A 24,703-nucleotide genomic window follows, 5' to 3' on the forward strand; every position below is an offset into this window, starting at 1 on the left:
GTAAATGTTTGTGACCTTGGGTTAGGCAGTGGTTTGTTAGATACAATACCAAAAGCAATGAAAGAAAATGTAGATAAGTTAGACTCTTAAGTGTAAGAAGCTAAGTGCCTGTAGCTTAGTGGTTATGGCGCCAGCCACATACAACGAGGCTGGTGGGTTCGAACCCGGCCTGAGTCAGCTAAACAACAATGACAACTGCAACAAAAGCCAGACGTTTTGGTAGGTGCCTGTAGTCCCAGCTACTTGGGAGGCTGAGGCAAGAGAATCGCTTAAGCCCAAGAGTTTGAGGTTTCTGTGAGCTGTGATGCTATGGCACTCTACCTAGGGCGATAGCTTGAGGCTCTGTCTCCAAAAAAAGAACTTTTGTATTGTACGTGATATCAAGAAAGTGAAAAGACAACCCACCAAACAGGAACAAATATTAGCAAATCATCTATCGGATAAGGGACTTGTATCCAGGATTTAAGGAACTTTTGCAACTCAGTAATTAACAAAATAAAAAAAAAAAACTGGGCAAAAGGTCTGGATAGACATTTCCCCAAAGAAGTGAGATATAAATGGCCAATAATAAGCACATGAAAAGTTACTTAGCATCATTAGTCATTAAAGGAATGCAAATCCAAACTAGAGTAAGATGCTATTTCACACCCACTAGATGGCTATACTCAAAAGGCAGATAATAATAGGTGTTAGCAAAGATGTGGAGAAATTGGTTCCACGTACATTGTGGGTGGTGGGAATGGCAAATGGTACAGTCACTTTGGAAAACAGTCTGGCAGCATTCCACTCCTAGGTTTGTACCCCAAAAGTAATGAAAACATACATTAAAACAAAAACGTGTGCTAAAATGTTTCTAGCATTACTCACAATAGGTCAAAGGTAGAAACAACCCACATGTTACCAGCAGATGAATGGGTAAGCAAATTTTGGTCCATTCTGTACGATGTAATGTATTCAGCCATAAGGAGGAATGAGGCGATAGAGCTTTGTTTTTTAAGCTTTTTAACTCATGGCACACTTAACTGTGGCACATTTAAATTATGCTGATCAAAAAAAAAAAAAAAGTGAAGGGTGGTGCCTGTGGCTCAGTGAGTAGGGCGCAGGCCCCATATACCAAGGATGGTGGGTTTGAACCCGGCTCCAGCCAAACTGCAACAAAAAAATAGCTGGGCGTTGTGGCAGGCTCCTGTAGTCCCTAGCTACTCGGGAGGCTGAGGCAAGAGAATCACCTAAGTCCAAGAGCTGGAGGTGGCTATAAGCTGTGACACCATGGCACTCTACCAAGGGTGACAAATTGAGACTCTGTCTCTTAAAAAAAAAAAAAAAGACTGAAAAAAATAATTAACTGTGCTTTGAACTTCTTTGAAAATAAATAATTAATAATCTTTAAAAATTTTTGCATAATACCTAAGATCCTCTCAACATTAGTTGAAAATCACTGTGATAAAGGCTACAGTGTGGTAAACTTTGGAAAGGTGGTTGTCAGTTGGTGGAAGCCTGCTGGAGTGGGCATGGGAATTGCATTGAGTCTATAGGCCAGTTTAAAAGGTATTCCCAGTCTTTTTTTTTTTTTTCTGAGAGAGTCTCACTGTGTTGCCCTCGGTAGAGTGCCATGGCATCACAACTCACAGCAACCTCAAACTCTTGGGCTTAAGTGATTCTCTTGCCTTAGCTTCCCAAGTAGCTGGGACTACAAGAGCCTACCATAACGCCCAGCTATTTTTTTTGTTGTAGTTGTCATTGTTTGACCGGCCCAGGACGGGTTTGAACCCGCCAGGCCCTGTGTATTTGGCCGGCGTCCTAGCCGCTGAGCTATAGGCACCAAGTGGGTATTACCAGTCTTTTTTTTTTTTTTTCCAAATTAATTATTTTTTATTAAACCATAACTTTGTACATTGATGTATTTATGGGGTTCAGGGTACTGCTTTGATATACAATGTGAAATGTTTACATTGTACTAAGTAACACATCCATCACAATTATACTCATTTCTTAATAGTTTTGAAATGTACTATTGCATCATGCACGTTAGGTGAGGTCCCCCCAAATACCGTCCCTCCTATTACCAGTCTTATCAATATTAAGTTTTCTGAGCCATCAACATGCCCTGTCTTTCCATTTATTGAGATCTTTAATTTCTTTCAAAAATATATTTTAGTTTTTAAGAGTATAGCTTTGGGGCAGCGCCTGTGGCTCAGTCGGTAAGGCGCCGGCCCCATATACCGAGGGTGGCGCGTTCAAACCCGGCCCCTGCTGAACTGCAACCAAAAAATAGCTGGGCGTTGTGGTGGGCGCCTGTAGTCCCAGCTACTTGGGAGGCTGAGGCAAGAGAATCGCTTAAGCCCAGGAGTTGGAGGTTGCTGTGAGCTGTGTGATGCCATGGCACTCTACCGAGGGCCATAAAGTGAGACTCTGTCTCTACAAAAAAATTAAAAAAAAAAAAAAAAAAAAAAAAAGTATAGCTTTGTACTATAGTTAAATTTATCTCTTAAGTATTTTATTTTATTTTAGAGACAGTCTTACTTTGTCGCTCTCGGTAGAGTGCTGTGGTGTCACAGCTCACAGCAACCTCCAGCTTTGGGCTTAGGCGATTCTCTTGCCTCAGCCTCCCAAGTAGCTGGGACTACGGGCGCCCACCACAACACCCAGTTATTTTTTGTTGCAGTTTGGCCGGGATGGGGTTCGAACCCACCACCCTCGGTATATGGGACTGGCGTCCTACTCACTGAGCCACATGCACTGCCCCAAGTATTTTTGATATTATAAGTAGAATTGTTGTCTTAATTTTATTTTCAGATTGTTCATGGCAACCATGTAGAAACACAGTTGATTTTGTACTTAGCTGTGTGCTACACCTTTGCCAAACTCTAATTAGTTATAATAGTTTCTCAGTGGATTCTTCTACATTTTCTGCTTATGGCATCATGTCATCTGTGGTTAGAGCTTGTTTTCTTTCCTTCTAATCTGGATGCCTTTTATTTTCTTCCTTTGGCTATGACTTATTTATTTGAGATAGTCTAACTTTGTCATCCTTAGTAGAGTGCCATGGCATTATAACTCATAGCAACCTCAAACTCTTGGGCTCAAGTGATCCTCTTTTCTCAGCCTTCCAAGTAGCTGGGACTATAGGCTCTCGCTACAATGCCCAGTTATTTTTCTTTTTCTTTTCTTTTATTTTATTTTATTGAGACAGAGTCTCACTATGTCGCCCTCTGTAGAGTGCTGTGGTGTCACAGCTCACAGCAGCATCAAACTCTTGGGCCTAAGTGATTCTCTTGCCTCAGCCTCCCAAGTAGCTGGGACTACAGGCACCTGCCACAACGCCCGACTATTTTTTTGTTATTGTTACCGCTACCTTTGGTGTGTGTGGCTGGTGCCGTAACCACTGTGCTACAGGTGCTGACCCCCAGTTATTTTTTAGAGATGGGGTCTCACTCTTGCTCAGGCTGGTCTTGAACTACTGAGCTCAAGCAGTCCACTGCCTCGTCACTCCCAGAGTGCTAGGATTGCAGGCATGAGCCACCTCGCCCAGCCTTGTTTGTTTGTTTGTTTTGGAGCCAGGAGTCTCATTCTCTCACCCAGGCTTGAGTGCCCTGGCCTCAGCCTAGTTCACAGCAACCTCAAACTCCTATGCTCAAGTGATTGTCCTGCCTCAGCCTCTCAAGTAGCTGGTGCTACAGGGGCCCGTCACCATGCCTGGCTCATTTTTTTATTTTCAGTACAGGTAGGACCTCACTCTTGCTTAGGCTGTCTTGAACTCCTGAGTTCCACCAGTCCTCCTGTCTTGGCCTCCCAGATTGCTAGCATTACAGGCATGAGCCACTATGACCAGCCTCTCTATTATAAAGTTGACTAGATTATAGTGAGGGTGGGTCTCCTGTCTTGTTCCTGTCCTAGGGGCAAGCTTTTATTTAGTCTTTCACCTCAGCTGTGATGTCTGCTATGGGGTTTTGTATGTGCCCTTTATCTGCCCAAGAGTGTTCTAAGCTTTGCCTTCTTCATTAAGTGTTTTTATCATGCAAAGGTGCTGAATTTTTGTCAAATGCTTTTTCTGCTTCTATTGATTATATGTTTTTTTGTCCTTTTTTTGGATGATAACGATTTAATGCGTTGATTTTTGTATACTGAACTAACCTTGCATTCATGTACCGATCATAGTGCCTCATCTTTTTTGTATGTTGCTACATTGGTTTGCTAGTCTTTTTGTCCGAGGGGTAGTCACATTTTGGGGGGGGGGAGTTTCTGTGCTTCAGGTAAGTGTAGGTTTATTGTTAAGGTGGCAGCTCAAAGCCTTGGCTTTGAATAGAGTGTGGGTGTGTTCTGTGCTCAGAATTACTTCTTCAGGTCCTGCCTCCCTACAGGCCTCTCTGAATCTGACCAGCAGATCTGTGGTATGTGATAGGTACCTAGGGTTGTATACAGTGCAGGATGTGGCATAGTTTCTTTGAACCACTTTAAAAATGGAGACAACAACCCAGCCTGAGAGCCTCCTGTCCTTTTTACCCTGACTTCAGTGGGACACCGTCAAGTGGGTCAGTGGTGTAGAAAAGGTGGCAGCATCTAACAATTGAGTCTGTGTCTGAGTTTCCAGAGTTGGAGAAGTTTGGTCTTTGGCTAATCTCTGGGCTCCCAGAGGGAAGTAACGAGATTCTTTGTGGTTTTCTAACACTCTTTCTGGGGCTTTTAACCTGGGTGTCACAGATGGAGGTCAGAGCATCTAGAAGCTAGATAGGGGGACATTAATTATTTTCACAAACGTTTCAGTGATGTTTGACGTTCCCTTCAATTATGAATGTAGGCAACAGATGTCTGTGTTACCAGGAGAAATCACCAACATTTTCCTATTCTGGAAATGGAAATCACCAATATATTCCAACTGTCCTATTAACAGTTGTCACAGTGCAGCCTGGCATCCCAGTTATGCTCACTACTGCTGTAGAGTTGCTGTATAATTAGACCTGCTACTAGATCTTGTTATTTAATGCATTAATAAAGTGTTATTAATAAATCATATATTACTATAGTACAAATCTGTTATTTTAATATGTTGATACTTATATTTCATTATAATCACTTAGGAAGGTAGGCAGAGGAAGTAAGGGTAGGCGGACCCTGAGAAAAGAAAGGAAGGGCAAGGGCTGGGGGTGGTGGCTCACTCCTATAATCCTAGCACTCTGGGGGGCTGAGGTTGGTGGATCCCTTGAGCTCACAAGTTTGAGACCAGCCTGAGCTAGAGATTCCACCTCTGAAAATAGCTGGGCCTTGTGGCAGGCACCTATAATCCCAGCTTCTTGGGAGGCTGAGGCAAGAGAATCGGTTGAGCCCCGGAGTCTGAGGTTGCTGTGAGTTATGATGCCATGGTACTCTACAGGGGGTGACAAAGTGAGACTGCGTCTCAAAAAAAAAAAAAAAGAAAGAAAGAAAGAACAGGGAGAACCTCAAGGAGCCTGGAGGAGGTGAGGTAGGTGGGCAGTGCTGGGCAGGTTAGCTGGGGGCATATGTATCTATTTAAAAATACCAGCAGTTGGCGGTACCCATAGCTCAGTGGGGCGCTGGCCACATACACCCCAGCTGGCAGGTTTGAGCCCAGCCTGGGCCAGCTAAACAGCAATGACAACTGCAACCAAAAAATAGCTGGGCACTGTGGCGGGCGCCTGTAGTCCCAGCTACTTGGAAGACTGAGGCAAGCGAATCGTAAGCCCAAGAGTTGGAGGTTGCTGTGAGCTGTGATGCTACGGTACTCTACTGAGGGTGACATAGTGATACTCTGTCTCAAAAAAAAAAAAAAAATGCTCTGTGTACTGTTTGATAGTGTGAATTATTTAATTATCTGTAATATAGGGTGGACATAAAGTTCATGTGCAATTTACTATGTTAAACTATTTTAAAATTGCACATGAACTTTATGTCCATGTTGTATATGTCCTTCTATATGAAAACATTTTTCAAACTTAATAATGACATTTTAAAAAGGTAGAAATCACAAAAGTAACACCTAATTGTACTAAAGATTGGAAACATTGACTAGGTAAGTAAAGTATCAGATGATATCCTCATCAGTGGCTATGGCCCTTCTTTTTTTTTTTTTTTTTTTTAGATAAAAGAGTCTTACTCTGTTGCCCTGGGTAGAGTGCTGTGGCACCATCGTAGCTCATAGCAACCTCAAACTCAGGCTCAAGCCATCGTCCTGCCCCAGCCTCCTGAGCAGTTAGACCTGTCATAACACCTGGCTAGTGTTTTCTGTTTTTTTTTTAGTAGAGATGGGGTCTCATTCTTGCTCAGGCTGGCCTTGAACTCCTGAGCTCAAGCAATCCACCTGCCTCAGTGTCCAGAGCGCCTGGCTTGATTTCTTTCTTTCTTTTTTTTTTATTTTTTTAAGAGATGGGTTCTCTCAGTCTGTCACCCAGGCTGAAGTGTAGTGATGTCATTATAGCTCACTATACCCTTAAATACCTGGGATTGAGCATCCTCCTGTCTCAGCCTCTGAATAGCTGGGACCATGCCCAGTCCTCCTTTAGGATCAGGAGCTGTAGCTGTAAGTGGAATTGCTGTGTCAAGGACAAGCCCATCTTTTTTTTTTTTTTTTTTTGTAGAGACAGAGTTTCACTTTATTGCCCTCCGTAGAGTGCCGTGGCGTCACATAGCTCACAGCAACCTCCAACTCCTGGGCTTAGGCGATTCTCCTGCCTCAGCCTCCTGAGCAGCTGGGACCACAGGCACCCGCCACAATGCCCGGCTATTTTTTTGTTGCAGTTTGGCCGGGGCTGGGTTTGAACCCACCACCCTCGGCCTATGGGGCCAGCGCCCTACTCACTGAGCCACAGGCGCCGCCCGACAAGCCCATCTTTTATGATTTTTGTTGCTTATTGGAAAGTTGCCCCCCAAGGTCACACTATCTCTTAGTTCCACCAGCAGTGCTGCACCTGCTGCCCCAAATTCTTTCCAACATTTATATATATATATGTGTGTGTGTGTATATATATATAATTTTTTTTTTTTTTTTAAGAGATGGGGTATTGCTCTAGCTCAGGCTGGTCTCAAACTCATGATCTCAGGTGATCTGCCTGCCTCGAGGCATGAACCACTGTACCTGGCCCCAAGATTATATATTTTTGTTATTTTTTCTCTTTGCCAATTTGATAGGTTATCATGTTTTAATTTGCATTTCTTTGGTTAATTGGGTGGTTACATGTTTTTTTCTCATTTTTGGCTCTTGGTTGGTTTTCTTTAAGGAATCCCCTCTGTGTTATGGGCAATATTATTTGGGGGCCTGGCCGGATGCAAATGTAACCATGAAGCCTTTACATGGAAGACATTTACAGAGCTGGGCCTGTGAGCCTCCCTTAGCCTGGCCCCAGGGTTAGGTGGAAAACAGTTCAGAACTGATCTGTGGGCAGGACAGGTGGAGGCAGTGGTTGTACTGTGTGGTGGCCCTGGCTCTGTCCAACCCTGAAGGGTGGAAGTTGGGTCAGTTTGTGCTGTGGTGCTGCTCTATCAGGGCCACTGGCTACTGGTGAGTCTTCTCAGTGCTGAGGGGCCACTGGGTGACAGGTATCTCTGATGATGAGCGGATCCAGAGGTCTTGGTGCCCTGTCTGCAGGTGAACTTGGTGACTTCGTGCAGCAAAAGCCAGACCAGAAGTGGCCAGATGTGGAAGAATGTCCCTGGCTGAGGCCTGAGTCTGTTCTGTAGCCCTTTGACTCTTAAGCTGTTTGGGACTGGAAAGAGGGCTGTCTCAGGCTCAGAGCTGTTTACTGTGTCCCTTCCACATGTCTGGGGCCATGTTAGGCTCCACAGGTCCAGCAGTGCATGAAAGAGGACCCCTTGCCCTTGGGGCCCCTATTCTGTGGGATGAATGTTGGCTGAATGACAGGTGCATGTGCTGAACACGTCCTCCAGTAATGTGTCAGATGGAAGCTGTAGGAGGAGAGGAACATGGTGTTCTAGAGTTGGGGGTGGGGGTGTTGCTGAGCAGGATTGCTTGAGCCAGCTATGGAGTGCACACCTGGGAGTGGTCAGCCATCTACAAGTGACCATTGCTGCATTGCAGAGGGACCCCGGGCTACCCACACTTAAGCCATGATATCCTGATGCATGGCCACCAACTTTGTGCCACCACAATTATCAGTGGAGTGCTTGTCTGAACATGACCTTTCTTGTCTCTCTCTCTCGTCTCAGCCAGGGCCAATTCATTTGTGGGAACAGCACAGTATGTTTCTCCAGAGCTACTCACAGAGAAATCAGCCTGTAAAAGGTAACCTGCTTTTATCTGATCAACTTACCTTTTCTTTAAAATAGCTAGTAAGTTTTTTCATGAGGAATTAATATTTGAGAGTGTCGGCTATGGGGTATGGTGGCTCACGTCTGTAATTCTAGCACTCTGGGAGGCCAATGCGGGTGGATCACTTGTACTCACGTGTTCAAAAGCAGCCTGAGCTACAGCAAGACCCTGTTTCTAAAAATAGCCGGGCCTTGTGTTGAGTACCTGTATAGTCCCAGCTACATGGGAGGCTGAGGCAAGAGGATCGCTTCAGCCCAAGAGTTTGAGGTTGCTATGAGCTATGATGCCATGGCACTGTACCAAGGGTGACAGAGTAAGACTCTGTCTCCAAAAAAATAAAAAAGGAGAATGTCTTTGTGGCCTCTAAGTAGCTAAACATCCTTCAAATGAATTTTATGTTTTACTTTTTAAACGGTATTTTTCCTTAGATACACATACGTGCTACTTTATTGTTATATTTTATACTTTTTGGGTTGGTTAATACTTTTTGGTTTCAGACTTGATCTTGCTTATTTAGTAAAAAGTAAAAACTATTCAGGGAGGAAAGTACATCTATCCTTGGGGAGCCTGTGTGGCCACTGCTGCTGTGTGTGGAGCCAGACTCTGCAGAGAGCAGGGAGGCTCTGAGCGCCATGGATGTGAGAAAAGGATGGAGGAGGCCTCTGGTAGGCACGAGGGTCTTTGAGATGTACAGCTGGGCCTTAGAGGTAGCTTTAGTAGTGAAAATAAAGGCACATAGGGCTGGCTTGGGTCCAGGATGGGGAGAATGGAGATGGGGCAGCAGAGGCAAGGAGTTGGGGCACCTGGTGGCTGGGTTTGGAGAAGTGAAGACACTCATCTTGGGTGGATATGAAGCAGGTGACATCAGAATTTGGGTTTCATGTGCGGGGCCCGGTGGCTTATGCCTGTAATCCTGGCACTTGGGAGGCTGAGGCGGGTGGATTGCCTGAGCTCACGGGTTCAAGACCAGCCTGAGCCAGAGCAAGACCTCGTCTCTAAAAATAGCTGGATGTTGTGGTGGACACATATTCCTAGCTACTTGGGAGGCTGAGGCAAGAGAATCGCTTGAGCCCAAGAGTTAGAGGTTGCTATGAACTATGATGCCATGGCACCCTACCAAGGGTGATAAAATGAGACTGTGTCTCAAAAAAAAAAAAAAAAAAGAATTTGAGTTTCACAGTGTAGAGAGTGGTTCTCTGGAATGAAGGTGTGGCTTGGGTCCTTCGAGGCCTGTGCCAGTCAGACGCTAGGCTGGTGGGTGCCCTCTTGTGAGGTGACACTCAGCCCTGTCGGCCTCCTGCTTTGGCATGTTATGGTAGGCCTGCCTTCCTGGAATGACATGAGTGATCCTGCAAGGGTGAATAAGTGAATGATGGTCGGAATGGTAGCTGTGGGTTTATGAGTTTGACAGCATTAAAAAAAAACATGGATGGCAGGATGGAGCTCTGCAGAGTTGAATTGGGCATTTTAGTGGTCTCTGGGCTTTTTTTTTTCTAACCTTATTCAGTCAATAGTTATTGAGTTCTTTTTTTTTTTTTGAGACAGAGTCTCACTTTGTCGCCCTTGGTAGAGTTCTCTGGCATCACAGCTCACAGGAACCTCAAACTCTTGGGCCCAAGTGATTCTTCTGCCTCAGCCTCCCAAGTAGCTGGGATTACAGGAACCCACCACAACGCCCGGCTATTTTTTTGTTGCAGTTGTCATTGTTGTTTATCAAGCCTGGGCCGGGCTCAAACCTGCCAGCCTCAGCATATAGTTATTGAGTTCTTAACCATAGGCCAGACCCTGTTCTAGGTCAGAGCTTCCCAACTGGAGTGATTTTGCCCTGTGAGGGGACATTTGTTCATGTCTGGACACAGTTTTGGTGTCCCCACTGGGGATGGGAGTTTGGCGAACAGCAGCCTGAGGTGGCCAGGAAGTTCTTGTGAGCACCCTGCACCGCAGGGTGAGCAGCTCCACATCCGCAGCGTGAGGGTAGATTTCTTCCTCCAGGTAATGGGCGCCATTTACCAGGTTTCCAAAATGTGTGTTGTTATACCTAAGAGCTAGCTTTCCCTGGCTTGGAGATTTTACTTTTAAGGTGGAGAAAGTCTTTAGCATTGATATAGGAAGAGCTCCAGGCTCTACTAACACATGCCTGGGGTCTTACCTTCTGTGTGAAAAGCAGGGAATTTGCATTCACATTTGCTCATTTGTGCATTTCAGTTTCTGTGGAGGGATCCTCAGGACACAGATAATTATAGTGGTTGCCTCTGGGAGTGAGCAGGGTTCTGAGGGAGGCATTGCCTGTATCTTCTTATACTTTTAAATTTTTATATAATGCAATATTCATTAAAAATAGTTTAAGACTTCTTTTCCTGATTTTAAAATCAATACCTATTTATTATAAAGATGGAGAATAAATCTCCAAACCCACTTATATCACAGGTGGTGATTTGGTATACAGGTGTGTTCCGTGTACTCTAAATAACGTTTATATGATTTTTACACAATTGGATTCAGATTGGACAGCCAGTTTGAGTCCTGCACCACTGTGCCCAGCCTAGTTGCATTTCAGAAAGTGGCATGGCTTGGTCTAACTGAGCATTAAAAAATGTCTTCGTACATATTATTTTACAGAAACATCATATTAATTAATTTAGAGACAGGGTCTCAGTTCATCACCCAGGGTGGAGTGAAGTAGCATGATTGTATCTCACTGCAATCTCAAACTCCTGGACTCAAAAGATTCTTTTGCCTTTGGGCCCACTCAAGTCCCCCACCCCCACCCTCAACCCCCCCAGTGGCTGGGACTATAGATGTGTGCTAGGATTACAGGGATGAGCATCTTGCTTTCCCCTTTTATTTTTTATTGTATTTACAAATTTTAAGTTCTTTTTTTTTCCTTTTTCTTTTTTTGAGACAGAGTCTTAGTTGCCCTGGGTAGAGTGCCATGGCATCTCTCATAGCTCACAGTGACCTCAAACTCTTGGGCTCAAGCAATCATTTTGTTTCAGCCTCCTGAGTAGCTGGTACTATAGGCACCTGCCACAACGCCCAGCTAGTTTTTCTGTTTTTAGTAGAGACGAGGTCTCACTTTGCTCAGGCTGGTCTTAAACTCCTGAATTCAGGTGATCCACCTACGTTGGCCTCCTGGAGTGCTGGGATTATAGGTGTGAGCTACCACGCCCGGCCCCAAATTTAAGTTCTAAGACACATGTTCATGATAAAACATTCAATGTTTTTTGGACTACCTGAAAAGCCCTTTCTGCTTCAATTCCATACCCTGGAGATTATTCTGTCGAGCAACTGCCATTGGTCTCTGCATCCACACTAAAAAGTACATGCTTTTCTGCCAGCTTTCTAGTGTTGCTCGTCATTTTAACTAACAGTAAGGAAAAACCAATGTAAAAGGTATAGTCATGCTCTAAACTATTAGGATATATTGTGAGAAACACGTCGTTAGGCAATCTCTTCATTATGTGGACATCACAGAGTGTCCTTGCACACACCTGCATGGTTCAGCCTACCTACCTGTGCTGCAGCACATTACTGTACTGAACCCTACAGGCAGTAAAGAAAAGGTATAGTAAGAATACGGCATTATGATCTTATGGGGCTTCCATTGTGCACAGTCTGCTATTGACTTGCAACATTATGCAGGGCATGGCGGCATTTATTAAATGCTCTTCACTCTGTATCTGTGTGTTGTGACCCAGATTTTTGTGTTGCATTTTATTTTTATTTTTATTTTTAGATACAGAATCTCACTTTGTCACCCTCGGTAGAATGCCATGGTGTCACAACTCACAGCAACCTCTAGCTCTTGGGCTTAGGCGATTCTCTTGCCTCAGCCTCCCGAGTAGCTGGGACTACAGGCACCCACCACAATGACTGGCATTTTTTTGTTGTAGTTTGGCCGGGGCTGGGTTCAAACCCACCACCCTTGGTATATGGGGCTGGCACCCTACACACTGAGCCACAGGCACTGCCCTCTGTGTTGCATTTTTAAGCCCCTATCAAGTGCCTTACCAGGGGAGCAAGGACAGAGCCTTCCCTTAAGGTCCCTGGCACTTGGTTGGCCTTTCGTCTGAAGTGGTAGTTTTCACCCACACCCTGCGATTTCGCCCTCCAGAGGGCTGGGCTGTGGTCTCTTTCAGAAACTGTGTGTAGCTGTCCCTGAGGCCTGCACATGCCTCGGGCTAAAAGAGGAGCTGGAAATGGAAGGCAGGCCAATGGGGAGCAACACAAGAACATTGCCAAGTGCCAATGTACCTTTTACATTGGTTTTTCCTTACTGTTAGTTAAAATGGGGAGCAACACAAAAAAGCGGGCAGAAAAGCTGGAGATCAGCTGTGTCAAGTGACCTAAGCTGGTGGAGGGGGTGGTATGAGTGAGGGCAGAGCTGGGGCATTGGATGAGGACAGACTTGAAGGCTCCCAAGAGTTGGGGATACTTAGGAAACCTAGCTGTGTTCTGGATGTAACTTAAAGAAATTTACAAGTATAGTGTTTTTCTTTTAAAATGGATAATTAAAATGTTTGTGAAGGAGGGGTAGGACTTTTCCCAATGGAATCCAAGAAGGGAGAGAGCAAACCTGCTTTGTGCACAGCTATGGATGTTCTCCTTTGGCTTCTTGGTGTGTGCGGATTTGCACCTGCCCTGGGCTGAGCACTGAGTTGGTTAGAGGAGAACTACATTTTGTCTGAGTAACACCATCCTTGCCCCTGACTCAGTCCCTCCCAGCCTGTCCCCTGCTCTGCTCCCTTCCTGAGCACTGGCAAGAGGTGCTTACCATAAATTTCCCTGTCATTTTGCTGGGAACAGTGTCAGCTCCTTCTTTAACCCTCTGTGCACTGCCCATTCTGCAGGAGTGTGGTGCTAGGAGTGAGTCCTGCTATGCTTTTGGGTGAGCCAGGTGTGTGGAAGCAGTAGCCCCGGCTCACTGTGGCAGAGCTTCAGGGCAGCTGAACAGCTGATGGGCAGTGTCTGCCCTGTGCACATTATCTTTGCCCAGGCCCCAGGGAGGCTTCCCGAGAGAGCAGGTGCCTGCCCTCAAGCTCACCTGGTTTGCAAGGACAAAGGACATAGGAGATGGTGCTGGGGTGGTACAGAGTGGAAAGGTCTGCCTGTCATTTAGCTTTTACAAATGTCATTCTTCTTTGTTTTTTCCCTACCTTAAAGTTCAGACCTTTGGGCTCTTGGATGCATAATATACCAGCTTGTGGCAGGACTCCCACCATTCCGAGCTGGGTAAGGAGATGGTGTTTCCTGGGCCTCTGAGCCCATCGTGATGCAACCCAATGGATTGCCATGCTGCCTCCCTGACAGAGGCTGTGCCTATTAGGGGAGGGACTTTGATGGCCACTCATGAGTTCATGGCCTGGTGGTTTGTGGCTATATAAAATTCTGGCAAGGGGAGGTGCTGTACTGTCCTTGTATGTGGAGGTTTATAGGACCTTGCCTAGAGTAACTTTTTTCTTTTTTTAATTTTACAGAAATGAATATCTTATATTTCAGAAGATCATTAAGTTGGAATATGACTTTCCAGAGAAATTTTTCCCTAAGGCAAGAGACCTTGTGGAAAAACTTTTGGTAAATATTTTTAGTTTCCTTCTCCAATAGCCGCCTCTGAACCTGTGCTCATAGCATCTTTCCTGGAGGCAACTCTGTTTAAGAAAATAATAGTTGGGCGGTGCCTGTGGCTCAAAGAGTAGGGCGCCGGCCCCATATACCGGAGGTGGCTGGTTCAAGCCTGGCCCTGGCCAAAAACTGCAAAAAGAAAAAAGAAAATAATAGTTTTAGAGTTGATAATGATTATAGATAATCATTGTCTTATATCTTATATATCATTATAAGTCCCTTTCAATTTCCTAATGTCTGATTCTTGATAGGAAATTGCTATGTCAGGAATTATAAAATAAAACTAATACAAATAAGACTGGAAACTACTGTATCATTTTGCATTTTCTCATCAACATAACATTTTAGGTTGTTGGTGTGAGAGGAGCTGGGTTTATTACAGTGGCAGGTACTGTAAATCCTACTTTATCGACTTCTATAAAGCCCAGTTGTGGTGTGAGCTGCTTGAAAATTTTAAAGATCAACCCTGGTAATACAGCAAAGAGAGACAGATTTACCTGGGGAAAATGTGTCAGCCTGACTTCTATTTTTTTTTTTTTTTTTTTTTGAAAAAGAGTCTCACTTTGTCACCTTAGGTGGAGTGCCATGGCATCATAGCTCACTGCAACCTCGAACTTCTGGGCTCAAGAGGTCCTCTTGACTCAGCCTCCCTAGTAGCTGGGATTATAGGTGCCCACTATAGTGCCCAGCTAGTTTTAGAGACGAAGTCTCACTCTGGCTCAGGCTGGTCTTCAGCTCCTGAGCTCAAGCAATCCACTAGCCTCGGCCTCCCAGAGTCAGCTTGTGTTCTAGAAACAGAAGTGTTCTAGTGCTGCTGTGCTTCCTTCCTTATCTTGATGTTTTGGGATTGGTATCAGCTCTGCCTGCCGTGCTTGGTCCCAAGATTGGGCACCAGCATGGCCTGCTGGGAAAGCACCACAGTCCGCCTCTCCCACCTGTCCTGCCTGTCTTTTTCCCTGTCTTGGGGGCCGAGGCATGGTCCTCTTGAGGGTCCAAGTGGTGTGGCCCAGTCCCTAGGGGAGATGGCTCTACAGTCTTCCAGCTGGACCCCGTGTCTGTGAGGGCCTGCTGTCCAGACTAACTGTTCATTCTCTTTGTTATTAAAGCAAGTCAGTTCGTTGTTTCCTAGTTTTAAGCTCTGTTTTTACAAAGATACTTCATGCTGTTTTGAGGTTGAGATTCATTTTCACCTGTGAGAGGAAAATGGGCAGCATCTTGAGAACTGCCACAGGACCCTGGAATGCGCCTCACTTGTGCATAGTGCTTTGTGGGGGAAGTAGGCCTGATCCTTCCAGGAGATACTGAGAATTAAAAAGAATAACTTTGTCAGAATTATGTTTTCACCCTGACAATGAGTCGTCTTGTCTATTATTCAAGGTTTTAGATGCCACAAAGCGATTAGGCTGTGAAGAAATGGAAGGGTACGCACCTCTTAAAGCTCATCCATTTTTTGAGTCCATAACGTGGGAGAACCTACACCAGCAGATTCCGCCGAAGCTTACGGCTTACTTACCAGCCATGTCGGAAGATGACGAGGACTGCTATGGCAACGTAAGCTGGCTTGGCGTGGGGCCACCCGGGCAGAGATGAGTTCTGCTGTTCATCTTTTGCCAGCAGGTTCTGCAGTGCACACTTGCACCCATGTGCCCCATGCCTGATGAGCAGCTGGGAGGGGGAAGATGAGATGATTTTGTAGACCTGTTGGGGGTTGAACATTTTGCTGCGGTGAGATGCCTTGGGTGGACCAGTTCCTTTTCCTCATTTCCTTAGCTGTGACTAGCGAGTTTATATCTGGAGGGGATAGCTGGAGCAAGGGGAGTAGCGCCTTGCACTTACTGTACCCCCCTTCCCCCAGAGCCTCCTGCTGGGCTTATCTGCAGTTGTTTTGAGCTTGGTGCCTCTGTAACTGTGTGTTTGGGACAGTCCAGAATGCTGCTTACCTTTTCAGCAGAAATCCAGAATGCTGCCTTCTGGAACCTTTGGGATATGGTGTTGAAGGTGGGCACTGATCCACTGACTGTGTTGGTCCAGGAGCAGGGGCCGTGCAGCTCCGGGTCTGTGGAATGCTGCTGACATTGACTTTGAGGCTGCTTGTCTCCCAAGACTTGATGCAGACATATGGTCTTAAGTGTACTTTATTCTTTAAAATTTTTGTTATGGGAGATGTGAACCATATCCATAAGGGACAAAGGGTGTCCTAAGTGGCAGCTATTTCCAGGCTCATTCCATCTGAGCTGCTCTTACCGTCCCCCATTTCCCCCAAGTTTTGAATGTGATTTCAAAAAGTTGCCATGGTAGTTGACATCCATTTTTCTGGTTTGACTTCTGTCCGTGTAGCTTTTTCTAACCACTTACCATGTATGGAGCTCTACTTTAGTTGACTGAAGAATTCTAGATTTTATCTGAGTTACCCAGAGCAAAATTAGAATTACTACTGGTGTTACCTCTTGGAGATCAAGAGTTCCCTATGTCTCCTGCCGGCTGTACAGCATCCCACCTTTATCGTAGGCCCTTTGTGCCCAAACTTGAAGGGAGCCCATCCTGGAGGACAGCCTGTTCCACCCTGCTGATATCCAGCTCTCCCCACCTCCACCCCCCTAGTGCTGTCTGTGGACACAGACCTGAAGCCAAGCACTTCATCCAGCCTGGTGTCCCCTTTGTCCCCACATTCTTCCTAGGCCTAGGTCTATACCTGGTGCTGCTGAGAGGAGAGGGTGGAGAGTAGGAGAGTATCTGGGGCTCCTCATGGAGGACAGTACAGCCACCCATATACCACTCTGGATGACCTGGTCATGCAGGAGCTGGCAGGAGTTGCTGTTCCTCTAGAAGTTGTACCTGGGAGTGACAGATAGCAATTTAGTTCGTGGGTTTCACACCCTATTGCTGGTTGCTCCTCAGAGATAGCTAAATACTGAAGGAGATTTGTAGGCTCCAGTTGTCTCTGATCTCAGCACCCAAAGCTTCTCTTCACGTAGGGGTGTGAGTGTCCCTCAGGTCTCCGTGTCTATGCCCATTGAGAACGCTGGCTTTTTGATACTCAGTCTTCGGTTGCTGTCTGTGAAATCGGGCTCCATATGGTACCAGCTTACTTTTTGTAGATGGCTCATCATCAGCTTTTCAAAGCTGTGTGGTTCAAAAACCTTGGAGAGTATCCAGGCAGAGAGCTCCCATGCCAAACCCACATTTGGATGGTTAGTGAGTCTGAGAAAAGATATCAGCTTGGAGAGGTGTCACACACACACAGAGGAAACCTTGTGCTGCTCCCTCTCGGTGGGGGCCGTGGACAACATGTCTTGAAGGGGACAATTTCCTCTGAGAGGCTCTGAGAATTGGTTGCCCCTTTCAGTAGGAAGGGGCTTCTGCCTATTGGGAGGGGCTGGTGGTTGTCATCCAGTCTTGATTCAGGGTATGAAGAGAACAGGCACTTCATTTTCTCCACTTTCCCTCATTTCCTGCTGATTGCCAATGGTGATGTTTGTCATTTGATTCAGAACTGTTGTAGACGAGTGACGAGCCTGAGGCTGGTTCACCTTAAAGGAGAGGTCAGTGTGGGTGCTCCTTCCCTATCTGCTGGCAAGCACTTCATCCAGCCTGGTGTCCCCTTTGTCCCCACATTCTTCCTAGGCCTAGGTCTATACCTGGTGCTGCTGAGAGGAGAGGGTGGAGAGTAGGAGAGTATCTGTCCTCATGGAGGACAATACAGTGAAGCCTGCAAGAGGGAAGAATGGGCAGAGATGCAAAAGGCCGGCTCTGAGTTCAACGTTGGCCAGCAGGATGTGATCTTGAGCCAGTTTTAGAGCCTTAGTTTCCCCACTTTCGTAATGGGGATGATGTTAACAAGTACCTTGCTGGCTCTGAAGGCTGATGTTACCCCAGATAGGGTGCCAATGGTATTCTTTGTAGGCTGAGATGCTGTGCAAAGGTGGCTTCATGCCCTGGAGCCTTCAGAGAGAAAGTAAGAATGTGCCAGGGCCTGCCCTGTAGTCCCCACTAGGATGGGGCAGGGCTAAGGCTGCTGTCCGTGTATGGTGTGGCTACAGGAGTGGGCGCACATAGGGGAAGGCAGATTACAGATGGGCTGACCTCTGTGGGATTCTCTTTCTGGATGTGAGGTGGGCTGTGGAAGGACGTGCTGCACTCTCGTCTCAGCCACTGGCTGTGGCATCTCCACCCCTAGCTGGCCTCAGCAGGATTCAGGTGTAGGTCTTGTAGCCTGGGAGGCCAGCTGGTGCCTCCCCTGTTCAAGCCTGTGCTGGGGGCTCTCTGGCCACGTCAGGAGCCTCAGGAATGTTAGTGCATGGTCTCTGCCTTATTGACACATTTGTGATTAATTCATTTTCTGGGTCAGTATTAGTTTGTAATTTTCTTTAGAATAACAAGTAACTGGGCAGCACCTGTGGCTCAAGGAGTAGGGCGCTGGTCCCATATGCCAGAGGTGGCGGGTTCAAACCCAGCCCCGGCCAAAAAAAAAAAAAAAAAAAAAAAAAGAATAACAAGTAACTTTGTCGGTATTCAACTGATTTTTGCTGATATTAAAAGTAATGTTTTTAAAAAAACACCGAATGGGGCGGAACCTATGGTTCAAAGGAGTAGGGCACTGGCCTTGTATGCCAGAGGTGGTGGGTTCAAACCCAGCCCCGTCCAAAACTGCAAAAAAAACCAAAAGCAAAAAACACTGAATGTGCTTAGTTAATTTGAAATATATGGAGTCTACCACAACATTCTGAAGACCTGGGACCAAAAGAGGAGAGACTTTGGGTGCTGAGGCCCTGCCAGGCTGGCCTGAGTGTATTGGGGCCCCTGCTGGGAGGAGGGTGGATCCTCTGGTCCCTTCTTATTCCAGCAGGCATCCTGATCTCCTACCTTCAGGGAGCAGCATGGGGGCAGTGAGTGCTAAACTGAGTGAGAGCCCCAGGTTCCCCCTTCCTGAGGTGGAGACTGAGTATCCTCTGTTCTATTAGAAGAGGAATTTGGACCAGGCAGGATTGAGCTGTGCCTTGGTTCAGTGGCCAGATAGCCAATAGAGGAAAATCAGCTGTCCATGCTTGTCAGAAGCAGCAGCACCTCTCACCTTAGTGTGTGTGAGCTTACTAGGTGTGAGGGCAGTGATTCAGGAAGTGGGTGGGGGTCTTTGGACCTCAGAGGTGAGCTGAGGGGCTCTCTCATTTTCTCTTCTTCTCTGCAGTATGACAATCTCCTGAGCCAGTTTGGCTGCATGCAGGTATCATCGTCTTCCTCCTCCCACTCCTTGTCTGCTCTGGATGCAAGCTTGCCCCAGAGGTCGGGCAGCAACATTGAACAGTATATCCACGATTTGGACACTAATTCCTTTGAACTGGACTTACAGTTTTCTGAAGAAGAAAAGAGGTTATTATTGGAGAAGCAGGCTGGTGGAAACCCTTGGTAAGAATTTACAGACATAAGCAATACTCCATGTAGAAATGCTCTGTGAACATGTGGGAATGGGAGACCTGGGAGCGGCTGCTGGGAACACAGCAAGACCCGAAGTGGCACCTTTGCCTTGTCACTGCCTCCTACTGCTACCTCGGACACTGGCAAAGGCAGACCCTCAAGAGTGCATTTGGAAATGGGCGCTTCAGAGGTGTTGAGCCTGGGGAGAGTGTAGGGGGAGTGGGTACCTCAGGTGCTGTGACAGGCAAGGCGTGGATGGCTTTCCTGCTGTGCCAGGCATTTGGATGTCCCTACGGTAGGTGAAGATTCACTGGAGTTTAAATAACTGCTGTCCTGTGCTCAGACATTTGGGGTATTTCTGAGGTTTTACTGTTAAAGATCATCTTTTGCACATGGCTTTTCTTACTTGTCTGATTATTCCTTTTAGGGAGAACCCTGAGGTGTTTTGAGGGTGTGCACATTAAAAAAAAAAAAAAAACAGAAATTATACTGGACATCTTGCCTACCCCTTGAATGTTTTGATCTGTAAAAATGGGTTCGTGGGAATTTTCATTTTTATTCTTAATTGAGGGCATCTGTGTTCATTGGCCATTCGTTTGTATTTTTTGAGGTATTGTTTCCTCTGACTATTTTTTCTTGTATGTTTTGCATCTTTTTCAAATTGATATTTAAGAGCCATATATGTTGTATATTTTGTAAATATTTTTCTTCAGTTTCTCTCTTTAGTCTGTGGATGCTGTGTTTTATATAGAAGTGGCAAATTCTTACAAAGTCTGTCCTGTCCCTGTATTTATTTCATGTTTTCATCTTAGTCTATTGAGAAAGTCATCTGCTCCAATATTTTTATCTCGGTTTCTTCAAACGTCTTTTTGCTTTTACCTGTTTTGTGGTCAGAGGGAAGCCTGGGGTAGTTGGGGAGATAGGAAGGAGTGTTGGGATTCTGGGAGGGAAGGATGAGGTGATAGCAGGTTTGAGGGTGTGGTTGGGCAGGAGAAAAGACACATATGACTTAGGAGTCTTCTGTGGGGAGGAGTGAGAGAAAGGTGAGCTCTCCGCCATGCCAGCTGGGGGTGAGACTGTGGTTCTGTGCCACTGGACGTTCTCTCCTCTAGAATAGCTGAGCATAACTGTTGGCCAGTAGAAACAATCTACAATTCTAGCATTTAAACTTGTCCTTAAACTCACTATTTCCTACAGTAGTACTGCTAGGGATATTAATATATACTAAGCAGGAAGAAAGGATTTTTGATCAAAACAATTTGAGCAATCTTGGACAGGCAGCTTCGAGCAGGTATGTATGTATTGTGTGTACCAATTATGCAGAAGCTTTTAGGCTTTTGTGTGCTGAGCTGTCCAAGGACAGCCTGGTCTTTGTCCTCTCCATGGTCTTGGCCAAGAGTGCTTTCTCTGCAGAGCCCTCAGAAGTACTGTTGACAGGTATGTATGCATTTCAGCTCCGTTATTGGCTCTCCAGAAGGCCCCCGTATGTCTTTGCTTGTGTGCTGAGCAGGACAGCAGGTACAGCTGGCTATAGGCCGAGTGGCACATCCTCCTGCCTGCTTCCTTTCTGTTCAAAGTTGTCCTCCGTATGCCTCAGATTCAGGCCATTTTGGATGCTGATGACTGCCAAGATCTTGAGAGATCTTTTATTTGGTCAGTGGGAGATCCTTCAGCACTCTATGCCTAAGAACCATGGTTCTCACCAGGCAAGGTAGCTCATGTTTGCACTCCCAGCACTTTGGGAGGCTGAGGTAAGAGGATGCTTGAGCCCAGGAGTGGGAGGTTGCAGTGAGCTATAATCACACCAGCACACTCTAGCCTGATCAATAGAGCAAGATCCTGTCTCTAAAATAAAAAAAATATACATTTTATCTGAAACTGTTACTATAAAGTAAACCGTTATTTTATTTTCTCCTAAAATATAATTTACAATATTTTTCATATTTATATATGGATCATTGACATAAAAAGGGAGAAGGCTTGCCTTCTCAGCCCACTGTGGCATTTAGTCTAGACTTTGCTAAAAAGCAGCATGACATGCCAGAGAGCCCTCCCTTGTTGGAAGGGAGGAGCTGCTCCAGAGAAACTGAGTAAAGCTGCAAATATAAAAGAAAAATAGGACAGAAGCTGCCTTTCCCTATGTTGTACAGACCTTCAGACTGCTCGTTTGTTTCTGTGAATAGACATTTTCACAATTATTGGGATACTAGTTAAATTGCAACATCACTTTGAGGCCTATCATTCAGAGTCTTTTTTTTTTTTTTTTTAAAAGACAGAGTCTCACTTTATCGCCCTCAGTAGAGTGCTATGGTGTCATGCAGCTCACAGCAACCTCCAGCTTCTGGGCTTAGGCGATTCTCTTGCCTCAGCCTCCCAAGTAGCTGGGACTACAGGTGCCCGCCACAACGCCCAGCTACTTTATGTTGCAGTTTGGCCGGGGCTGGGTTTGAACCCGCCACCCTTGGTATATGGGGCCGGTGCCCTACTCACTGAGCCACAGGCGCTGCCCTCATTCAGAGTCTTAAAGATAAAAAATTCTTTAAATTTAAAGGGAACATTTTAAACACATGTGATAAGCTCTTTATTTGTGTTTTATTTTATTTTTTGAGGCAGAGCCTCACTTTGTCACCCTTGTAGCGTGCTGTGGCATCATAGCTCACAGCAACTTCCAACTCTTGGGCTCAAGCTATTCTCTTGCCTCAGCCTCTCAAGTAGGTGGGACTACAGATACCTGCCACAACGCCTGGCTATGTTTTAGAGGATCTCGCTCTTGCTCAGGCAGGTCTTGAACCTGTGAGCTCAGGGCAGTCCACCCTCCTCAGCCTCCCAAAGTGCTAAGATTATAGGCATGAGACACCATGCCTGGCTGTTATAGCCTTTTTTCTTTCTTTCTTTCTTTTTTTTTTAATGGAGACACAGTCTTACTATGTTGCCCTTGGTAGAGTGCCAGAGCATCGCAGCTCACAGCAACCTCAAACTCTTGGACTTAAGGCATTCTCTTGCCTCTAGCCTCCTAAGTAGCTGGGACTACAGGTGCACGCCACAACGCCCAGCTTTTTTTTGTTGCAGTAGTCATTTGTTATTTATTTATTTATTTATTTTGGCCAGGGATGGGTTTGAACCCGCCACCTCCGGCATATGGGACTGGCGCCCTACTCCTTGAGCCACAGGAGCCGCCCGCAGTAGTCATTTGTTTAGCTGGCCCAGGCTGGTTTCAAACCTGCCAGCCTCGGTGTATGTGGCTGGTGCTGTAACCACTGTGCTACAGGCGCTGAGCCTGTTTCCCCAACTTTTTGTCAGAGAAATTCTTTCACCTGAGCGCTTGGCAGTTAAGCACAAGTGACGCTGCACCAAAATGTGGATACCTGTTTGAATCTCTAGGTTTGTTATCGAACAAAACTGTTCTCGTTTGGACTGATGGTACAGAAGTGGTGATAGGTAGAGCTATTGGCTGATGAGCATAACTGGAGAACAAGACACCAAGTAGTGGCTTGGCGCCTGTAGCTCAGCGGCTAGGGCGCCTGCCACATACACCAAAGCTGGTGGGTTTGAACCCAGCCAGGGCTTGACAAATAACAATGACAACTACAACCAAAAAATAGACGGGTGTTGTGGTGAGAGCCTGTAGTCTCAGCTACTTGGGAGGCTGAGACAGAATTGCTTGAGCTCAAAGAGTTTGAGGTTGCTGTAAGCTGTGATGCCATGGCACTCTACCAAGGGCAACATAGTGAGACTCTATCTCAAAAAAAAAAAAAAAGACACCAAGCAGTGCCAAGTAATGTCAAGCTCTTCATAGCCACTTGCTCATGAAAGAGAACAGAAGCTGGTCTCACTTCTGAGAATTCATTAGAAATCATGATTTTCATTAACGTTCTGTGTAATGAAATGGGAAGTGTGCAGAAAGCACTCGTGCTGCAAACCCAGGCATGACAGCTGTTTGAAGGGAAGCACCCGGGTGATTGTTTGCCCTCTTCATGGGGCACCATCCTCACTGGCAAGTCTGACAGGCAGACTGAGGTTGTGTAGACTTGGTTGTTTGGCCTTTTTTCTTGAAAATGATTGGAATGCCCTTGTCATTTCAAGGAAAACAACTGCTAGTATTTATACCAATGATAAAATTGAAACCTTCAAGTGAAACTTAGTATTTTGGAAAACTGAGCTTGACATCTTCCCAGATGCTTAAAGACATTTTTTAGGAGATATATAGTGACATCAATGAATTGATCTGTTGCTATTGTAGAATGAAATTTATCAAAATTTGGAAACTATACATAACTCAGCAAACCAGTACTTCTAGATGACCAACATATAACACTATAAAGTCACATAAGTGGAAAGATCCATTTAAGGTAGGAGGTAGATTGGTGGATTTTAATGTCACAGTGAACGAAAAATTTATTGTTAGGAATTCAGATTCCATATTGCAACTGAAATTCAAGAAATTGACACTTGTATAGTATCAAAGAAGAATATCAACATATATCTTTTTTTTTTCAAATGTTGTGCTGCCGTGTGTTTTTTTTTGGCCGGGGCTAGGTTTGAACCTGCCACCTCCGGCATATGAGACTGGCGCCCTGCTCACTGAGCCACAGGTGCCACCCTCAACATATATCTTAAAATGCTCCTTTTCCACCTATTTACCTGGGTGAGGCTGCATTTTTCTTTTTCTTTCTTTCTTTTTTTTTTTTGTAGAGACAGAGTCTCACTTTATCATCCTCGGTAGAGTACCCTGGCGTCACCCAGCTCACAGCAACCTCCCAACTCCTGGGCTTAGGCGATTCCCTTGCCTCAGCCTCCCGAGTAGCTGGGACTACAGGCGCCTGCCACAACGCCCGGCTATTTTTTTGTTGCAGTTTGGCCAGGGCCAGGTTTGAACCTGCCACCCTCAGTGTATGGGGCCAGCACCCTGCCCACTGAGCCACAGGCACCGCCCGAGCCTGCGTTTTTCTTGTCCTTCTGCCTGAACGAGTGCACGTGGAGTGAAGCACAGAGGATGTGATAACCCAGCTCTCTTCTCATTAGCCAAACGTGAGAGATTTGCAAGATGTACGTACAGCAGTACCACTCTTCTCATTTGTTATTTTTTGTTTTAGAAAATATTTTAAAATTTATATTAGTAAGTAATGGGTTTTTTTTTCATGAATTAAATAAGTATTTGAAAATGTTTCAGTTTTAATTTCTTATACAGTACATATTGATTTATACAACCCAGGGAAAGGAAAGCACTTTGGGTCTTCCACAAAGTTTAAGAGTGTAAAGGGCTGCTGTGAGCTGAAGGTTGGAGAGCTGGTACTTGAGAGCAAACCAGTGACTCTTCAGCCACCCCTACTGGGTCCTCTTTGCCTATAGAGAAGCCAGGTCTGTAGAGCTCTCCTGAGGTGTCAGAAT

At 45.7% G+C, this 24,703-nt stretch overlaps 1 protein-coding gene across 1 annotated transcript in view; it reads left to right on the forward strand.

Annotated features, from left to right (window-relative positions):
* The window catches only part of PDPK1 (3-phosphoinositide dependent protein kinase 1), an 87,159-nt gene that overhangs the window by 51,554 nt on the left and 10,902 nt on the right, over positions 1-24,703 (forward strand). Inside the window, exons 7-11 of the mRNA XM_053555356.1 lie at positions 8,179-8,254; positions 13,445-13,513; positions 13,759-13,855; positions 15,281-15,454; positions 19,089-19,306. Of these exons, the coding sequence (XP_053411331.1) occupies positions 8,179-8,254; positions 13,445-13,513; positions 13,759-13,855; positions 15,281-15,454; positions 19,089-19,306 (634 nt within the window). The remainder of the gene's footprint in view (positions 1-8,178; positions 8,255-13,444; positions 13,514-13,758; positions 13,856-15,280; positions 15,455-19,088; positions 19,307-24,703) is intronic.

This window comes from Nycticebus coucang, chromosome 12 (assembly GCF_027406575.1).
Source record: "Nycticebus coucang isolate mNycCou1 chromosome 12, mNycCou1.pri, whole genome shotgun sequence".
NCBI classification, from domain to species: domain Eukaryota; kingdom Metazoa; phylum Chordata; class Mammalia; order Primates; family Lorisidae; genus Nycticebus; species Nycticebus coucang.